General features: G+C 44.7%; 1 protein-coding gene across 1 annotated transcript in view; it reads left to right on the top strand.

The window, feature by feature from the left end:
* The first annotated feature begins 1152 nt into the window (after window positions 1–1152).
* Window positions 1153–17676, top strand: part of LOC136581971 (fatty acyl-CoA hydrolase precursor, medium chain-like) — a 43243-nt gene continuing 26719 nt past the window's right edge. Inside the window, exons 1-4 of the mRNA XM_066582689.1 lie at window positions 1153–1332; window positions 5126–5330; window positions 5534–5672; window positions 5897–6030. Of these exons, the coding sequence (XP_066438786.1) occupies window positions 1272–1332; window positions 5126–5330; window positions 5534–5672; window positions 5897–6030 (539 nt within the window). The 5' untranslated portion in view covers window positions 1153–1271. The remainder of the gene's footprint in view (window positions 1333–5125; window positions 5331–5533; window positions 5673–5896; window positions 6031–17676) is intronic.

Here is a 17676-nt window from a genome sequence, read left to right on the forward strand (position 1 = left end):
GCAGACGAGAATAACAAACCACAAAGTACATTAACGAAGAACACGGAACATAAGCAGGCAGCAAGGTAGCAAGGTAACTGACGAAGCAGCGGCTGGACATGAAGACATAGGAACAAACTCTCATCAACACTGCAGCAAGGTCTGAAAGGCCCAGGGCAGCTATACAGGGCAGTGATTAGAAAAGGAGCATCAGCTGAATAGGAGATGAGAAGCTATTAACCCTAGGAGTGCTGGAAGAAAGTAAATATAAGCTCAGTGAACAGGGAGAGCAGGACAACGCCCATTTTTGCCAGACACAGAAGCAGAAGATTGTGTCTGAACAGTGCACCTAACAAACAGTTTATACAGAACTAAGTTTCAGGTTCCTAGGAATGACGTATTTAGTAGTGACACGCCTTGAGGTATTAACATATGTTAAACCATTAGCACCTTGAGCCAATGACGAGTTCTTATGATTACAGGGGGCATGTATTTCTGACCATATGTAACTGAACATATATATATATATATATATATATATATATATATAGTCTACTTGGTAATATACTCAGAAGAGCTTTCACTGTCGGATGATACAGACTGTGTCATATGTCAGTGATCTGTGTACACGACCCCTCATTTAATTTGGACCAGGCAATGAAACATGCTAAGAAATCTCAGATGATTTCCCTAACAGCAGTTATTATGTGCAGTACATGCTGTGATTGTGTAATAAAGCCATCTGGAGCCAGAGTAAAGAGAAGTTCTGGTTAGGACTGAGTTCATGGACATGTGCCAATGACCTTATGAGGACATAATGGCGATCCTAGCGAGACTAATCCTTGTGTGTGTATATATAATATATTTCATAATTAGCAGTTCTCCTTTTAGCAATTATTCTATAAAATTTGCGTTATTGAATGTTATTAATGCAGAATCGTAGAAGTTTGCTTTGTATGCAGTTACTTTTACTCCAGATCACAATAAACTCTCATCAACTCAGGGGTTAAAGGGCCGCTAATACTTATCTAGGAGTTGGTCATGACTCGGTGCTTGCACCATGGGACTTTACCTTTAATATTTATCTTTAGGATATATGGACAGCAGCCAGGCTGTACGTAGATTACAGGGTGTGGCTGTGAACCTTGGCTTACAATGCCACCACCGGCAGACCTGTGACTTGCTACATAATAACTAGAGATTTACTGTTATTAATGCGAGAACATCCAGTGTGATAAAGGCTGTGGAGCAGAAGGAGAACAGCTTCCACACGGAGACCGCAGAGCACGGACATGGCGATTCTGCCGCACATTCTCCTCCTCGGCCCCCTGGTTCTATCAGCTATTGTAACAGGTAAGAACTGGGTGCCAAATACCAGAACGCAGGATGTAATGGGAAGCATACGGGAACCAATAGAGAGAGCAGCGCAGATATAATCCCCACCCATCAACCAGCAGATCAGAATTTCTTCTCATTCAGAATATTCTTTATTTGGCAACAAATCAAACAAATCTAATATGAAAAGACCTACATGCTTTTTCCTGCACCACACTTTGACCAGTTTGCCTCACTTTAGGATGATGATTTTGGTGTCTTTCAATTCCTTAAATGCAGACCACCACCGTAAAATCCAAATATTTGAGGCAGGTACATTCAGTGACCCGTCGGGCTCTGTTAAAGTTCCTCATGATAAGTACAGCAGTGCTTCAGCCAGTAGCACCGTTATGCAGATTCAAGCATTGCTAAGAAACATTCACAGTCTGAAGACATCTATCTCTAAGGAGACTATGAACGTCCCTGCTGGCTGGAGCGCTGCTATGAAAGAAGCGACAAACACACACAGACACAGATACACACAGACACAGATACACACAGACACATACCGTGCGTTGTTAAGTGACTTTCATAGTTGCGTGACGTCTCTCTCCCTCACAGTCACATGACTATGAATGTCTCTGCTTGCTGAAGCACCTGAGAGAGACAGAAGTGATGGTGAGAGAGACACACTGTGGTGGGAGATACAGACACAGACACACACCAGAGGGGGAAAGTGGTGGAGAGAAAGAAGTGGCATGGAGAGGGGGGCAGAGAGAACCCGCATGGACTGGGGGGAAGAGAAGTGGCATTGACGGGGGGGAGAGAAGCGGCATGGAGGGGAGAGAAGTGGCATAGAGAGGAGGTAGAGAGAAGCGTCATGGAGGGTGGGGGAAATGACAGAAGTGGCATGGAGGGGTGCAGAGAAGCGGTATTGGGAGGAGAGAAGTGGCATGGAGAGATGGAGAGAAGCAGCATGCAGAGGGGGAGAGAGAAGCAGCATGGGGGAGGGAGAAGAAGCTTGGAGGGGAGAAAGTGGCATGAAGGGGGGGAAGAGAGAAGCTGCATGGAGGGTGGGAGAGAGAGAGATGTGGCATGGAGGGTGAGAAAATCACATCTGGCATGGAGAGGAGGGAGAGAGAAGCGGCACGGAAAAGGGGGAGTGATAAGCAACATGGAAAGGGGGGAGTGAGAATTGACATGGAGAGGGGGGAGTGGGAAGCGATATGGAGAGGGGGAGTGAGAAGTGACATGGAGAGGAGGGAGTGAGAGAGACATTGAGAGGGGGGTTGAGAAGCGGCACAGAGGTGGGCAGAGAAGCAACATGGAGAGGGGGGGAGAGAAGCGGCATGTACGGGAGGAAGAGAGAAGCAGCATGAAGAACGGGGAGAGAGCATCAGCATGGAGGGTGGAGGGAGAAGCGGCATGGAAAAGGGGTGGAGAGAGAAGCGGCATGGAGAACTGGGAGGGAGAGGAAGAGAGAAAGAAGAAGGGAAGAGGGGAGATTCACAGCAATTACTTTTCCAAATATTTTATGTTCACACAGCGAACATTGGGTCCCTCAACTATTAATAATTCACATATCTGAGAGGAAGAATTCTTCAGTAGTAAGTCACAAACGTTATATTCTTGTACATAGAGGGCAGTATTATAGTAGTTATATTCTTGTACATAGGGGGCAGTATTATAGTAGTTATATTCTTGCACATAGGGGGCAATATTATAGTAGTTATATTCTTGTACATAGGGGGCAGTATTATAGTAGTTATATACTTGTACATAGGGGGCAGTATAATAGTAGTTATATTCTTGTACATAGGGGGCAGTATTATAGTAGTTATATCCTTCTACAAAAGGGATAATATTATAGTATTTATATTCTTGTACATAGGGGGCAGTGTTATAGTAGTTATATTCTTGTACATAGAGGCAGTATTATAGTAGTTATATTCTTGTACATAGGGGGCAGTATTATAGTAGTTAAATTCTTGTACATAGGGGGCAGTATTATAGTAGTTAAATTCTTGTACATAGGAGCAGTATTATAGTAGTTATATTCTTGTACATAGGGGCAGTATTATAGTAGTTATATTCTTGTACATAGGGGGCAGTATTATAGTAGCTATATTCTTGTGCATAGGGGGCAGTATTATAGTAGTTATATCCTTCTACAAAAGGGATAATATTATAGTATTTATATTCTTGTACATAGGGGGCAGTGTTATAGTAGTTATATTCTTGTACATAGAGGCAGTATTATAGTAGTTATATTCTTGTACATAGGGGGCAGTATTATAGTAGTTATATTCTTGTACATAGGGGGCAGTATTATAGTAGTTATATTCTTGTACATAGAGGCAGTATTATAGTAGTTATATTCTTGTACATAGGGGGCAGTATTATAGTAGTTATATTCTTGTACACAGGGGGCAGTATTATAGTAGTTATAATCTTGTACATAGAGGCAGTATTATAGTAGTTATATTCTTGTACATAGGGGGGAACTATTATAGTAGTTATATTCTTGTACATAGGGGGCAGTGTTATAATAGTTATATTCTTGTACATAGAGGCAGTATTATAGTAGTTATATTCTTGTACATATTGGGAAGTATTATAGTAGTTATATACTTGTACATAGGAGGCAGTATTATAGTATTTATATTCTTGTACATAGGAGCAGTATTATAGTAGTTATATTCTTGTACATAGGGTGCAGTATAATAGTAGTTATATTCTTGTACATAGGAGCAGTATTATAGTAGTTATATTCTTGTACATAGGGGGCAGTATTATAGTAGCTATTTTCTTGTGCATAGGGGGCAGTATTATAGTAGTTATATCCTTCTACATAGGGGATAATATTATAGTATTTATATTCTTGTACATAAAGGCAGTATTATAGTAGTTATATTCTTGTACATATTGGGAAGTATTATAGTAGTTATATACTTGTACATAGGAGGCAGTATTATAGTATTTATATTCTTGTACATAGGAGCAGTATTATAGTAGTTATATTCTTGTACATAGGGTGCAGTATAATAGTAGTTATATTCTTGTACATAGGAGCAGTATTATAGTAGTTATATTCTTGTACATAGGGGGCAGTATTATAGTAGCTATTTTCTTGTGCATAGGGGGCAGTATTATAGTAGTTACATTCTTGTACATAGGGGGCAGTATTATAGTAGTTATATCCTTCTACATAGGGGATAATATTATAGTATTTATATTCTTGTACATAGTGGGCAGTATTATAGTAGTTATATTCTTGCACATGGGGCAGTATTATAGTAGTTATATTCTTGTACATAGTGGGCAGTATTATAGTAGTTATATTCTTGCACATGGAGGCAGTATTATAGTAGTTATATTCTTGCACATGGAGGCAGTATTATAGTAGTTATATTCTTGTACATAGAGGGCAGTATTATAGTAGTTATATTCTTGTACATAGGGGGCAGTATTATAATAGTTATATTCTTGTACATAGGGGCAGTATTATAGTAGTTATATTCTTGTACATAGGGGCAGTATTATAGTAATTATATTCTTGTACATGGGGGCAGTATTATAGTAGTTATATTCTTGTACATAGGGGGCAGTATTATAATAGTTATATTCTTGTACATAGGGGGCAGTATTATAGTAGTTATATTATTGTATATAGGGGGCAGTATTATAGTAGCTTTATTCTTGTACATAGGGGAAATATTATAGTTGGTATATTCTTATATATAGAGTGGTGTTCTAGTTGCCTTTATTATTGTACATGTTTACATTAATTAATTAAATAATGAATCACTTAATAATTTGTTTTTCTCCGTAGGTCAAAATGGTGAAAGGCCGTTAGTGACCACAAAATATGGACAACTACAGGGCGTTACAGTGCCCGTAAAGGAAACCTCTAGAACCGTAAATGCTTTTTATGGCATCCCTTTTGCGAAACCTCCAGTTGGACCACTGAGATTTGCTGACCCAAAACCTCCTGAGCCCTGGAGCTCCGTTAGAGATGCCTCGGAGTATCCCCCCATGTGAGTCTCTTGTACTTGTGGTGTTAGTGTAATGGACAAATGCAAAAACATTAGATTGCAACTTATGATCAATGCTGTAAATTGAGTTCCCATGATGCACCTGTCATGTTAGCATTTATTACATCTGTATATCCTCTTTGGTGATATATAAATTTATTACGTAGAGTGACTCGGAAGAATATGGCATTTATTACTGTTTTCAGGTGTTTACAGGAAGATTTAATGTCTGAGATGCTTGAAGGATATTACCAATCCCCCTTTAAGATGCCACGGTGCTCGGAAGACTGCCTGTACCTCAATGTGTTTACTCCTGCCGACAGGGACCCGAAATCCAAACTACCTGTAAGTATCCTGAAGCTGGAGGTTAGTACCTTGATGCTTATTCTAATCAGTATTGTAGATCTGCAATGTTTAGCTCTCCAGCTGTTGTGTCACTAAAGCCCCGAGCATTGCCTAACAACTGACGGTGATCAGAGGATGTTGGGAGTTGTAGTGTTTGTCTTTTTGTTTCCAAGAAATTACATTGCTATTAAATATAAATTTTAATCTTTTCCCCTCTCCCTTAGGTCATGACCTTCATACATGGTGGAGGGCTGGTCATGGAGTCGGCCAGCATGTATGATGGCTCTGCACTCAGTGGTCTTGAGAACGTAGTGGCTGTGTCCATTCAGTACAGGCTGGGGGTCCTAGGATTCTTCAGGTAAAGATATTGTCTATGATATATGGTGTATTTCCACCCAGGGTCATCATTGTGTAGTTTACAGACAAAGCCGTACTTGGAGTTTAGGCTGCGCTAGGCATTTTAGGTGCTCACGCCCCCTGTGGTGAGTTAGGTTAAAGCTCTTGCCCATATATTTTAGATAACTGTCGGGCAAACACTCATTAGGACGACAGGTATCACACCCCAACTTCTCCATACACATGTATACTGAGCCGTTAGTGCATGGGTTTTTGCTGGGAGAAGGAATTACATAGTAACATAGTATGTAAGGCTGAAAAAAGAGACATACCCATCCAGTTGAGCCTATTACCACCCAATGTTGATCCAGAAAAAAACAAAAACAAAAAAACAGTGAGGTTGAAAGCAATTTTTTTCCTGTTTAGGGAAAAACTTATTTTCTGAATCTAATCTGACAATCGGAATAATTCCTGTATCAACAGCCCTTTGGAAGTAATTAGTTATTAATGATTATAACTAGAGATGAGCGAGCACCAAAATGCTCGGGTGCTCGTTACTCGGGACAAAATTTTCGCGATGCTCGAGGGTTCGTTTTGAGTAACGAACCCCATTGAAGTCAATGGGCGACCCGAGCATTTTTGTATATCGCCGATGCTCGCTAAGGTTTCCATTTGTGAAAATCTGGGCAATTCAAGAAAGTGATGGGAACGACACAGCAACGGATAGGGCAGGCGAGGGGCTACATGTTGGGCTGCATCTCAAGTTCCCAAGTCCCACTATTAAGCCACAATAGCGGCAAGAGTGCCCCCCCCCCTCCCAACAATTTTTACTTCTGAAAAGCCCTCATTAGCAATGCATACCTTAGCTAAGCACCACACTACCTCCAACAAAGCACAATCACTGCCTGCATGACACTCCGCTGCCACTTCTCCTGGGTTACATGCTGCCCAACCCCCCCCCCCCCCCCCTGCACGACCCAGTGTCCACAGCGCACACCAAATTGTCCCTGCGCAGCCTTCAGCTGCCCTCATGCCACGCCACACTCATGTCTATTTATAAGTGCGTCTGCCATGAGGAGGAACCGCAGGCACACACTGCAGAGAGTTGGCACGGCTAGGCAGCGACCCTCTTTAAAAGGGGCGGGGGGATAGCCCACAATGCTGTACAGAAGCAAAGAGAAATATAATCCTGTGCCACCACCATCAGGAGCTGCACACGTGGGCATAGCAATGGGGAACCTATGTGCCACACACTATTCATTCTGTCAAGGTGTCTGCATGCCCCAATCAGACCGCGGTTTTTTATAAATAGTCACAGGCAGGTACAACTCCGCAATGGGAATTCCGTGTGCAAACACACAGCATGGGTGGCTCCCTGGAACCCACCGGCTGTACATAAATGTATCCCATTGCAGTGCCCATCACAGCTGAGGTAACGTCCGATTAAATGCAGGTGGGCTTCGGCCCACACTGCATGCCCCAACCTGACCGGGCTTTTTAATTCATAGACACAGGCAGGTACAACTCCCTATTTTGAAGTCCCTGTGGACCGACAGCATGGGTGGGTGCCAGGAAGCCACCGGCGGCACATAAATATATCCCATAGCATTGCCCATCACAGCTGAGGTAATGTCATGTTTAATGCAGGTGGGATTTGGCCCACACTGCATGCCCCAGTCAGACTGGGGTTCTTTAGAAGTGGACACATGTAGTTACAACTCCGTGTTGACCTACAGCATGGGTGGCTCCCTGGAACCCACCGGCGGTACATAAATATATCCCATTGCAGTGCCCAGCACAGCTGAGGTCATGTCATGTTTAATGCAGGTGGGCTTCGGCCCACACTGCATGCCCCAGTCAGACTGGGGTTCTTTAGAAGTGGACACATGTAGTTACAACTCCGTGTGGACCGACAGCATGGGTGGCTCCCTGGAACCCACCGGCGGTACATAAATATATCCCATTGCAGTGCCCAGCACAGCTGATGTAACGTCAGCTTTAATGCAGGTGGGCAAAAAATTAATTGGATTACACTGTAGGCGAGGGCCCCCAAAAATTGGTGTACCAACAGTACTAATGTACCTCAGAAAAATTGCCCATGCCCAACCAAGAGGGCAGGTGAAACCCATTAATCGCTTTGGTTAATGTGGCTTAATTGGTAACTAGGCCTGGAGGCAGCCCAGTTAAAATAAAAATTGGTTCAGGTGCAAGTTTCAACGCTTTAATGAGCATTGAAATGTATAAAAATTGTTTAGAAAAATTATATGACTGAGCCTTGTGGGCCTAAGAAAAATTGCCCGTTCGGCGTGATTACGTGAGGTTTCAGGAGGAGGAGCAGGAGGAGGAGGAGGAATATTATACACAGATTGATGAAGCAAAAATGTCCCTGTTTTTGATGGTGATAGAGAACGATGCTTCCATCCGTGGGTGCAGCCTACTTATTGCTTAGGTATCGCTGCTGTCCGCTGGTGGAGAAGAGAAGTCTGGGGAAATCCAGGCTTTGTTCATCTTGATGAGTGTAAGCCTGTCGGCACTGTCGGTTGACAGGCGGGTACGCTTTTCCGTGATGATTCCTCCAGCCGCACTAAACACCCTCTCTGACAAGACGCTAGCCGCAGGACAAGCAGGCACCTCCAGGGCATACAGCGCGAGTTCAGGCGATGTGTCCAGCTTTGACACCCAGTAGTTGTAGGGGGCAGAGGCGTCAACGAGGACGGTCGTGCGATCGGCTACGTACTCCCTCACCATCCTTTTACAGTGCTCCCGCCAACTCAGCCTTGACTGGGGAGCGGTGACACAGTCTTGCTGGGGAGCCATAAAGCTGGCAAAGGCCTTGGAGAATGTTCCCCTGCCTGCGCTGTACATGCTGCCTGATCTCTGCGCCTCCCCTGCTACCTGGCCCTCGGAACTGTGCCTTCTGCCACTAGCGCTGTCGGATGGGAAGTTTACCATCAGTTTGTCCACCAGCGCCCTGTGGTATAGCATCATTCTCGAACCCCTTTCCTCTTCGGGAATGAGAGTGGAAAGGTTCTCTTTATACCGTGGGTTGAGCAGTGTGTACACCCAGTAATCCATGGTGGCCAGAATGCGTGTAACGCGAGGGTCACGAGAAAGGCATCCTAACATGAAGTCAGCTATGTGTGCCAGGGTACCTGTACGCAACACATGGCTGTCCTCACTAGGAAGAACACTTTCAGGATCCTCCTCCTCCTCCGGCCATTCACACTGAAAGGATGACAGGCAAGCAGCATGGGTACCCTCAGCAGTGGGCCAAGCTGTCTCTTCCCCCTCCTCCTCATGCTCCTCCCCCTCCTCCTCCTCCTCAACGCGTTGAGATATAGACATGAGGGTGCTCTAACTATCCAGCGACACACTGTCTTCCCACGCCTCCGTTTCCGAGTGCAAATCGTCTGCCTTTATGCTTTGCAGGGAACTTCTCAAGAGGCATAGCAGAGGAATGGTGACGCTAATGATTGCAGCATCCCCGCTCACCATCTGGGTAGACTCCTCAAATTTTCCAAGGACCTGACAGATGTCTGCCAACCAGGCCCACTCTTCTGTAAAGAATTGAAGAATTGAAGAATTGAAGACTCCCACTACGCCGCCCATGTTGGAGTTGGTATTCCACTATAGCTCTACGCTGCTCATAGAGCCTGGCCAACATGTGGAGCGTAGAGTTCCACCGTGTGGGCACGTCGCACAGCAGTCGGTGCACTGGCAGATTAAACCGATGTTGCAGGGTCCGCAGGGTGGCAGCGTCGGTCTTGGAGTTGCGGAAATGTGCGCTGACCCGGCGCACCTTTCCAAGCAGGTATGACAAGTGTGGGTAGCTTTTCGGAAAGCGCTGGACCACCAAATTAAAGACACGTGCGTGAGGCTGTCGAGCTGCAGAGCCGCCACCAGGTTACGGCCGTTGTCACACACGACCATGCCCGGTTGGAGGCTCAGCGGCGCAAGCCAGCGGTCGGTCTGCTCTGTCAGACCCTGCAGCAGTTCGTGGGCCGTGTGCCTCTTCTCTCCTAAGCTTAGTAGGTTCAGCATGGCCTGCTGACGCTTGCCCACCGCTGTGCTGCCGTGCCGCGCGACACCGACTGCTGGCGACGTGCTGCTGCTGCTGCCACATCTTGATTGCGAGACAGAGGTTGCGTTGGAGGAGGAGGAGGAGGGTGGTTTAGTGGAGGAAGCATACACCGCCGCAGATACCAGCACCGAGCTGGGGCCCGCAATTCTGGGGGTAGGTAGGACGTGAGCGGTCCCAGGCTCTGACTCTGTCCCAGCCTCCACTAAATTCACCCAATGTGCCGTCAGGGAGATATAGTGGCCCTGCCCGCCTGTGCTTGTCCACGTGTCTGTTGTTAAGTGGACCTTGGCAGTAACCGCGTTGGTGATGGCGCGTACAATGTTGCGGGAGACGTGGTCGTGCAGGGCTGGGACGGCACATCGGGAAAAGTAGTGGCGACTGGGAACCGAGTAGCGCGGGGCTGCCGCTGCCGTCATGCTTTTGAAAGCCTCCGTTTCCACAAGCCTATACGGCAGCATCTCCAGGCTCATCAATTTGGCAATGTGCACGTTTAACGCTTGAGCGTGCGGGTGCGTGGCGGCGTACTTGCGCTTGCGCTCAAACAGTGGCGCTAGCGACGTCTGGACGCTGCACTGAGAGACATTGCTGGATGGGGCCGAGGGCAGCGGAGGTGAGGGTGTGGGTGCAGGCCAGGAGACGGTAGTGCCTGTGTCCTCAGAGGGGGGTTGGATGTCAGTGGCAGGTTGGGGCACAGGGGGAGAGGCAGTGGTGCAAACCGGAGGCGGTGAACGGCCTTCGTCCCACCTTGTGGGGTGCTTGGCCATCATATGCCTGCGCATGCTGGTGGTGGTGGCTCCCCAGCTGATCTTGGCGCAACAAAGGTTGCACACCACTGTTCGTCGGTCGTCAGGCGTCTCTGTGAAAAACTGCCACACCGTAGAGCACCTTGACCTCTGCAGGGTGGCATGGTGCGAGGGGGCGCTTTGGGAAACAGTTGGTGGATTATTCGGTCTGGCCCTGCCTCTACCCCTGGCCACCGCACTGGCTCGGCCTGTGCCCACACCCTGACTTGGGCCTCCGCGTCCTCGCCCGCGTCCACGTCCTCTAGGCCTACCCCTACCCCTCAGCATGCTGTATTACCAGTAGTGCAGAAACAGAACGCTGTAATTAAATGTGCCACTTATTGGCCTGTGGTTGGAGGCTGACTTCGCTTACAGAACGCACAGCAGAGCCAGGAAATAATTTTGCGCAAGCCTGCTGTAACACTTAGCTGGCTGCGTATGAATTAGGAGGACAACTACCCCCAGCACAGACCCAGTACACTGAGGACAGTCACAGGCAGCCCAAATAGATTTTTTTTCCCAAATGTTTTTGGAAAAGCCCACTGCCTATATTCAATAAATATGTCTTCTGTCCCTGCCTCACCACCACTACTGGCCCTGGACTATGTATAATTACTGCAGGGCGCAATGCTCCGCACGGCCGATATACAAAAAAAAAAAATGTGCAACACTGCAAAAAGCAGCCTCCACCCTACTGCACACGGTCAGATGTAGCCCTAAGAAGGACCGTTGGGGTTCTTGAAGCCTACAATAACTCCTAACACTCTCCCTATAGCAGCTCCGGCACCAGCAGCACTGTCCCTGATCTCTGTCAGAATGCATCTGTGGCGAGCCGCGGGAGGGGCCGATTTATATACTCGGGTGACACCTGATCTCACCAGCCACTCACTGCAGGGGGGTGGTATAGGGCTTGAACATCGCAGGGGGAAGTTGTAATGCCTTCCCAGTCTTTCTATTGGCCAGAAAAGCACGCTAACGTCTCAGAGATGAAAGTGAAAGTAACTCGAACATCGCGTGGTGCTCGTCACGAGTAACGAGCATCTCGAACACGCTAATACTCGAACGAGTATCAAGCTCGGACGAGTACGTTCGCTCATCTCTAATTATAACATATATTATTGTATCGCTCAAGAATGCTGTCCAGCCCACTTTTGAACTCTTTTATAGAATTCGCCATCAACATATCTTTAGGCAGAAAGTCCCATAATCTTGCTGCTTTTACAGTAAAGAATCCCTACTATGCTGTGTAGAAACCTTCTTTCCTTGATATGTAGAAGATATCCCATTGTTACTGCCACATTCCTGGGTATAATAGGTAATGAGAGAGATCTCTGTACTGACCCCTGATATATCTATACATAGTTATTAGAGCGCCCCCTTGTTACAGTCCTTGGTATAATAGATGATGGGAGAGATATCTGTACTGACTCCTGATATAGCTATATATACTTATTAGAGCGCCTCCTTGTTACAGTTCTGGGTATAATAGATGATGGGAGAGATCTCTGTACTGACCCCTGATATAGATATACATAGTTATTAGAGCGCCCATTTGTTACAGTCCTGGGTATAATAGATGATGGGAGAGATCTCTGTACTGACTTCTGATATATCTATACATAGTTATTAGAGCGCCCTCTTGTTACAGTCCTGGGTATAATAGATGATTGGAGAGATCTCTGTACTGACCCCTTATATATTATACATAGTTATTAGAGCGCCTCCTTGTTACAGTTCTGGGTATAATAGATGATGGCAGAGATCTCTGTACTGACCCCTGATATATTATACATAGTTATTAGAGCGCCCATTTATTACAGGCCTGCGTATAATAGATGATGGGAGAGATCTCTGTACTGACTTCTGATATATTATACATAGTTATTAGAGCGCCCCCTTGTTACAGTCCTGGGTATAATAGATGATAGGAGAGATCTCTGTACTGACCCCTGATATATCTATACATAGTTATTAGAGCGCCCCCTTGTTACAGTCCTTGGTATAATAGATGATGGGAGAGATATCTGTACTGACTCCTGATATATCTATACATAGTTATTAGAGTGCCTCCTTGTTACAGTCCTGGGTATAATAGATGATGGGAGAGATCTCTGTGCTGACCCCTGATATATTATACATAGTTATTAGAGCGCCCATTTGTTGCAGTCCTGGGTATAATAGATGATGGGAGAGATCTCTGTATTATCCCCTGATATATCTATACATAGTTATTAGAGCGCCTCCTTGTTACAGTCCTGGGTGTAATAGATGATGGGAGAGATCCCTGTACTGACCCCTGATATATTATACATAGTTATTAGAGCGCCCCCTTTTTACAGTCCTGGGTATAATAGATGATGGGGGAGATCTCTGTACTGACCCCTGATATATCTATACATAGTTATTAGAGTGCCCCCTTGTTACAGTCCTGGGTATAATAGATGATGGGGGAGATCTCTGTACTGACCCCTGATATATCTATACATAGTTATTAGAGCGCCCCCTTGTTACAGTCATGGGTATAATAGATGATGGGAGAGATCTCTGTACTGACCCCTAATATATTATACATAGTTAATAGAGCGCCCCCTTGTTACAGTAACGGGTATAATAGATGATGGGAGAGATATCGGTACTGACCCCTGATAAATCTATACATAGCTATTAGAGCGCCCCCTTGTTACAGTCCTGAGTATAATAGATGATGGGAGAGATCCCTGTACTGACCCCTGATATATCTATACATAGTTATTAGAGCACCCCTTTTTACAGTCCTGGGTATAATAGATGATGGGAGAGATCTCTGTACTGACCCCTGATATAGCTATTCATAGTTAATAGAGCGCCCCCTTGTTACAGTCCTGAGTATAATAGATGATGGGAGAGATCTCTGTACTGACCTCTCATATGTCGATGCATAGTTATTAGAGCGCCCCCTTGTTACAGTCCTGGGTATAATAGAAGATGGGAGAGATCTCTGTACTGACACGTGATCTATTATACATAGTTAATAATGCGCCCCCTTGCTACAGTCCCAGGAATAATAGATAAGTGCTCCGCCACAGGGAAATCTTTTTTTTTCTGTTTAATTGTGTGGCAAAAGAGATCTCATCCTCGCTTTCAGTTTCTGCCCTGTTTCTCAAACATAGAGGGCCCCCAGCAGGACATTTACTACAGTGGATCAGGTACACAACATCAGACGTGAAATGTGAATGTCCCCAGGATCTTATAGTCCTGCTGTGTATTGGGAATCTGTATCCTGTCCGCGGTCCGTACATGTCAGCAGGTCTTGCAGCTCCTTACCTTACAGGGATAAGTTCCTTTTTGTGTGTCAGAGGGCAATGCACTCCTGATTATAAGGTTCCTCAGACTTGGAGGTTGCCTGTAACCCAGAAGGGGTGGGACCTGGAATATGGTTTTCAGACGGTCATCCTTGTGTAGGTATGATGGAGTTTCTTTGCGGTTTTCCTTTGTACCTCTAGCTCTGAGTTGTAGGTCACTACTGGAGGCACACGATTGTTTCCTTCCTTCTCTTTGTATTGGAGTAGTTGATTTCTGGGTATCCTGGTGGCTCTGATGATTTGGTCATCAGTTGCGGTGGGATGGTAGCCCTGGTTTATAAATGTCCTGTTAAGATGGTATTGATGTTCCTCTCTGTCTGTTGGGTTGGAGCAGATCTGGTTGTATCTGATGGCCTGGCTGTAGGCGATGGACTTTTTGATGTGTTTAGGGTGGAAGCTGTCCCATCTGAGGTATGTGGGCCAATCAATCAGTTTTCGGTATAGGGACATCTGTATTGAGTTGTTTGAAATTTTTATGGTGTCCAAAAAGTTGATTTCGGCATATGAGTAGCCTAATGTCATATTTATGTTGCGGTAGAATGCATTGAATCTCTCATGAAATTTTATTAGTTCTTGTTTGGTGTTGGTCCATATGGTTATGATGTCATCAATGTAGCGGAAGTAGGCGAATGGTTTGCTGGAGCAGGAGGCCAGAAATTCACTTTGGTTTTGCCATGAAAAGGTTAACATATTGCAGTGCCATTCTACTGCCCATGGCAGTTCCAATGAGTTGCAGGAATATCTCTTTGCCAAAGGAGAAAAAGTTGTGTGAGGATTAATCTTGTGAGCTGTAACACGGATTCACAGGCAACCCCTCTGGCCTCAAGGTGTGTCTGGCGGGCGGTCAGTCCATCTTCATGTGGGATGTTGGAATATAAGGATTCCACATCCATGGTGGCCAGTATGGTGCCATCGGGGAGTGGACCTCCACTTGATAGTTTGTTCAGTGGGTCCATGGTGTCCTGCAAGTAGCTGGTTGTGTTTCTCACTAGTGGTTTGAGGACACCTTCAGTGAGGGTTCCCACACCTGAGATAATTGGCCTCCCTGGGTTGCCAGCTTTGTGTAGTTTTGGAAGCACGTAGAATGTTCCAATCCTGGGGATCTTTGGTATCAAGTCCAAAAGCTTCTGATGGCCCTTTTCAATTTCCTTGCATATTTTTGAGTCGGGTCTTAATCCGTTTTTGTGTAGTGTCTGGTGTCTATCAGCTGGTCTGCCTGCTTCTTTCCTGTAGTCTGATGTGTTCATGAGGACTATAGCACCACCTTTATCTACAGGCTTAATGGTGATCTCCTTGTTTTTGAGTGCATGGATCGCCCTTCTTTCCTGCATATTAATATTGAATACTTTTCTATTCTGCTTGTTTGGTATAGTGTGTTCCTTAAAGTTTGTATCTATTGGTGCCGTAGAAGACATGGATAAGGGGGTTCTGCCGTCTCTCAGAAGTCCTGTGGCATAGACATTGTGCATAAAGGGTATTAGAGGTGTGGAGAATGGGATTCCTCAGGCAAAGTTCTTTAGGGATTAAATGTTTCTTCTTGTATCTGGTTAAAAAGAAAATGTCGCTGTCCAGTTGTGCCAATTTTTTCAGAAGATGTTTCAGTTCCATTTGTGAATGGTACATTCAGGTATCCTCCATTAGGTATAATGAAAAAGGTTTGGTACCGTGTTAGCCCGTAGAGCAAAATGTGATTTTTCCCACAAAGAGAAACCAAGTAATCTTGTAGATATGAGACCTTTTAATGGCTAACAAAAATACATGATGTTAATGCGAGCTTTCAGACCTACTCGGGGTCCTTCATCAAGGCATAACGAAATGGATCCGAAGATACATGCATATTTATAAATACATACTTATGTCAAGGCACAGACATGGATGTGATTAATTTACAATTAAAAGAATACTACAACAGAAATACAAACATAGATGTGATACATCTATACATAGTTATTAGGTCACCCCCTTGTTACAGTCCTGGGTATAAATAGATGATGGTAGAGATCTTTATACTGACCCCTGATATATTATACATAGTTATTAGAGTGCCCCCTTGTTACACTCTTGGGTATAAATAGATGATGGGAGAGATCTTTATACTGACCCCTGATATATTATACATAGTTATTAGAGCGCCCCTTGTTACAGTCCTGGGTATAATAGATGATGGGAGAGATCTCTGTACTGACCCCTGATATATCTATACATAGTTATTAGAGCGCCCCCTTGTTACAGTCCTGGGTATAATAGATGATGGGAGAGATCTCTGTACTGACCCCTGATATATCTATAGATAGTTATTAGAGCGCCCCCTTGTTACAGTCCTGGGTATAATAGATGATGGGAGAGATCTTTATACTGACCCCTGATATATCTATACATAGTTATTAGAGCACCCCCTTGTTACAGTCCTGGGTATAATAGATGATGGGAGAGATCTCTGTACTGACCCCTGATGTAGTTATTAGGTCGCCTCTTAGACGTCTTTCTTCTAAACTAAATAATTTAAATTTTTTGGAACAATGAATTTTTATTAGCAGTTCCACAATGTACAATGCACTCAAAGCCAAATGTATATGGATATACATCAACAATCCCAATTATATGCATATTACAACTTTATGGGGAAAGGGGAGTAGAGGGAGGGTAGGGGAGAGGATAGGGTTGAAGAGGGAAAATTGACAGCCTTGGGAGGTACCGCATAAACAGACATTCTGCATTTGTAGAAATTGTTCCTTCCAGGAGAGTTTTTAGAATATTGGAAAGTTATGTCCAAGTTAAAGAAAAAATACTTTTTGGTTTCTTAAAGTGTGTAAGCCGAAGCCTGTCACAAAGTGGGAGAAATGGAGAAGGGAGGAGAAATGGGGTGGGGGAGAGCCTGCTGAAGACTAGTCAAATCCAGGCGGCATTTTGAACATCCTGGTCCAAGCTGCCCAGTTTTTCCTGTACTGACCCAAGCTGTTCTTTTGGTTGGCAATCAATTTCTCATTAATGTAGTTTAAAAAAAAACTGCATCCTGCATCTCTGCTATAGAAGGGGTATATTCAGATTTCCAGTTCCTTGCTTTTAAAATTCGAGAAGTATGGAATATATGAGATATAATCACTCTATGGCTCTGAGGAATATTTCCCATGCCTATAAGGAGTAGGGCCAGTTCTGGTTCTACTCTTACAATATAAGGTTGCAGGGTAGTTATAAACTGTGAGATGTGAACCCAGTAGTGAGACAGCAGGGGACAATGTCAAAAAATTGGTGGATTTGTGAATTTTTTAATTCGGGCCTGTTTCCCAATTCAGGAAGTTGACAGTTTTTTTTTTGAAGAAGTGAATGCCAAATACGTAGTTGTAGATAGATTTTGTGAGTTTCTTCTGTGTTGTTATACTTGCATTTTAGTAGATCATTGAGGTGATTTGGTAGAGTTGACGAGAAGATTATATGGAATCCTAAAAAATTATGGATGCGTAGAA

This window comes from Eleutherodactylus coqui, chromosome 11 (assembly GCF_035609145.1).
Source record: "Eleutherodactylus coqui strain aEleCoq1 chromosome 11, aEleCoq1.hap1, whole genome shotgun sequence".
In the NCBI taxonomy this organism is placed as follows: domain Eukaryota; kingdom Metazoa; phylum Chordata; class Amphibia; order Anura; family Eleutherodactylidae; genus Eleutherodactylus; species Eleutherodactylus coqui.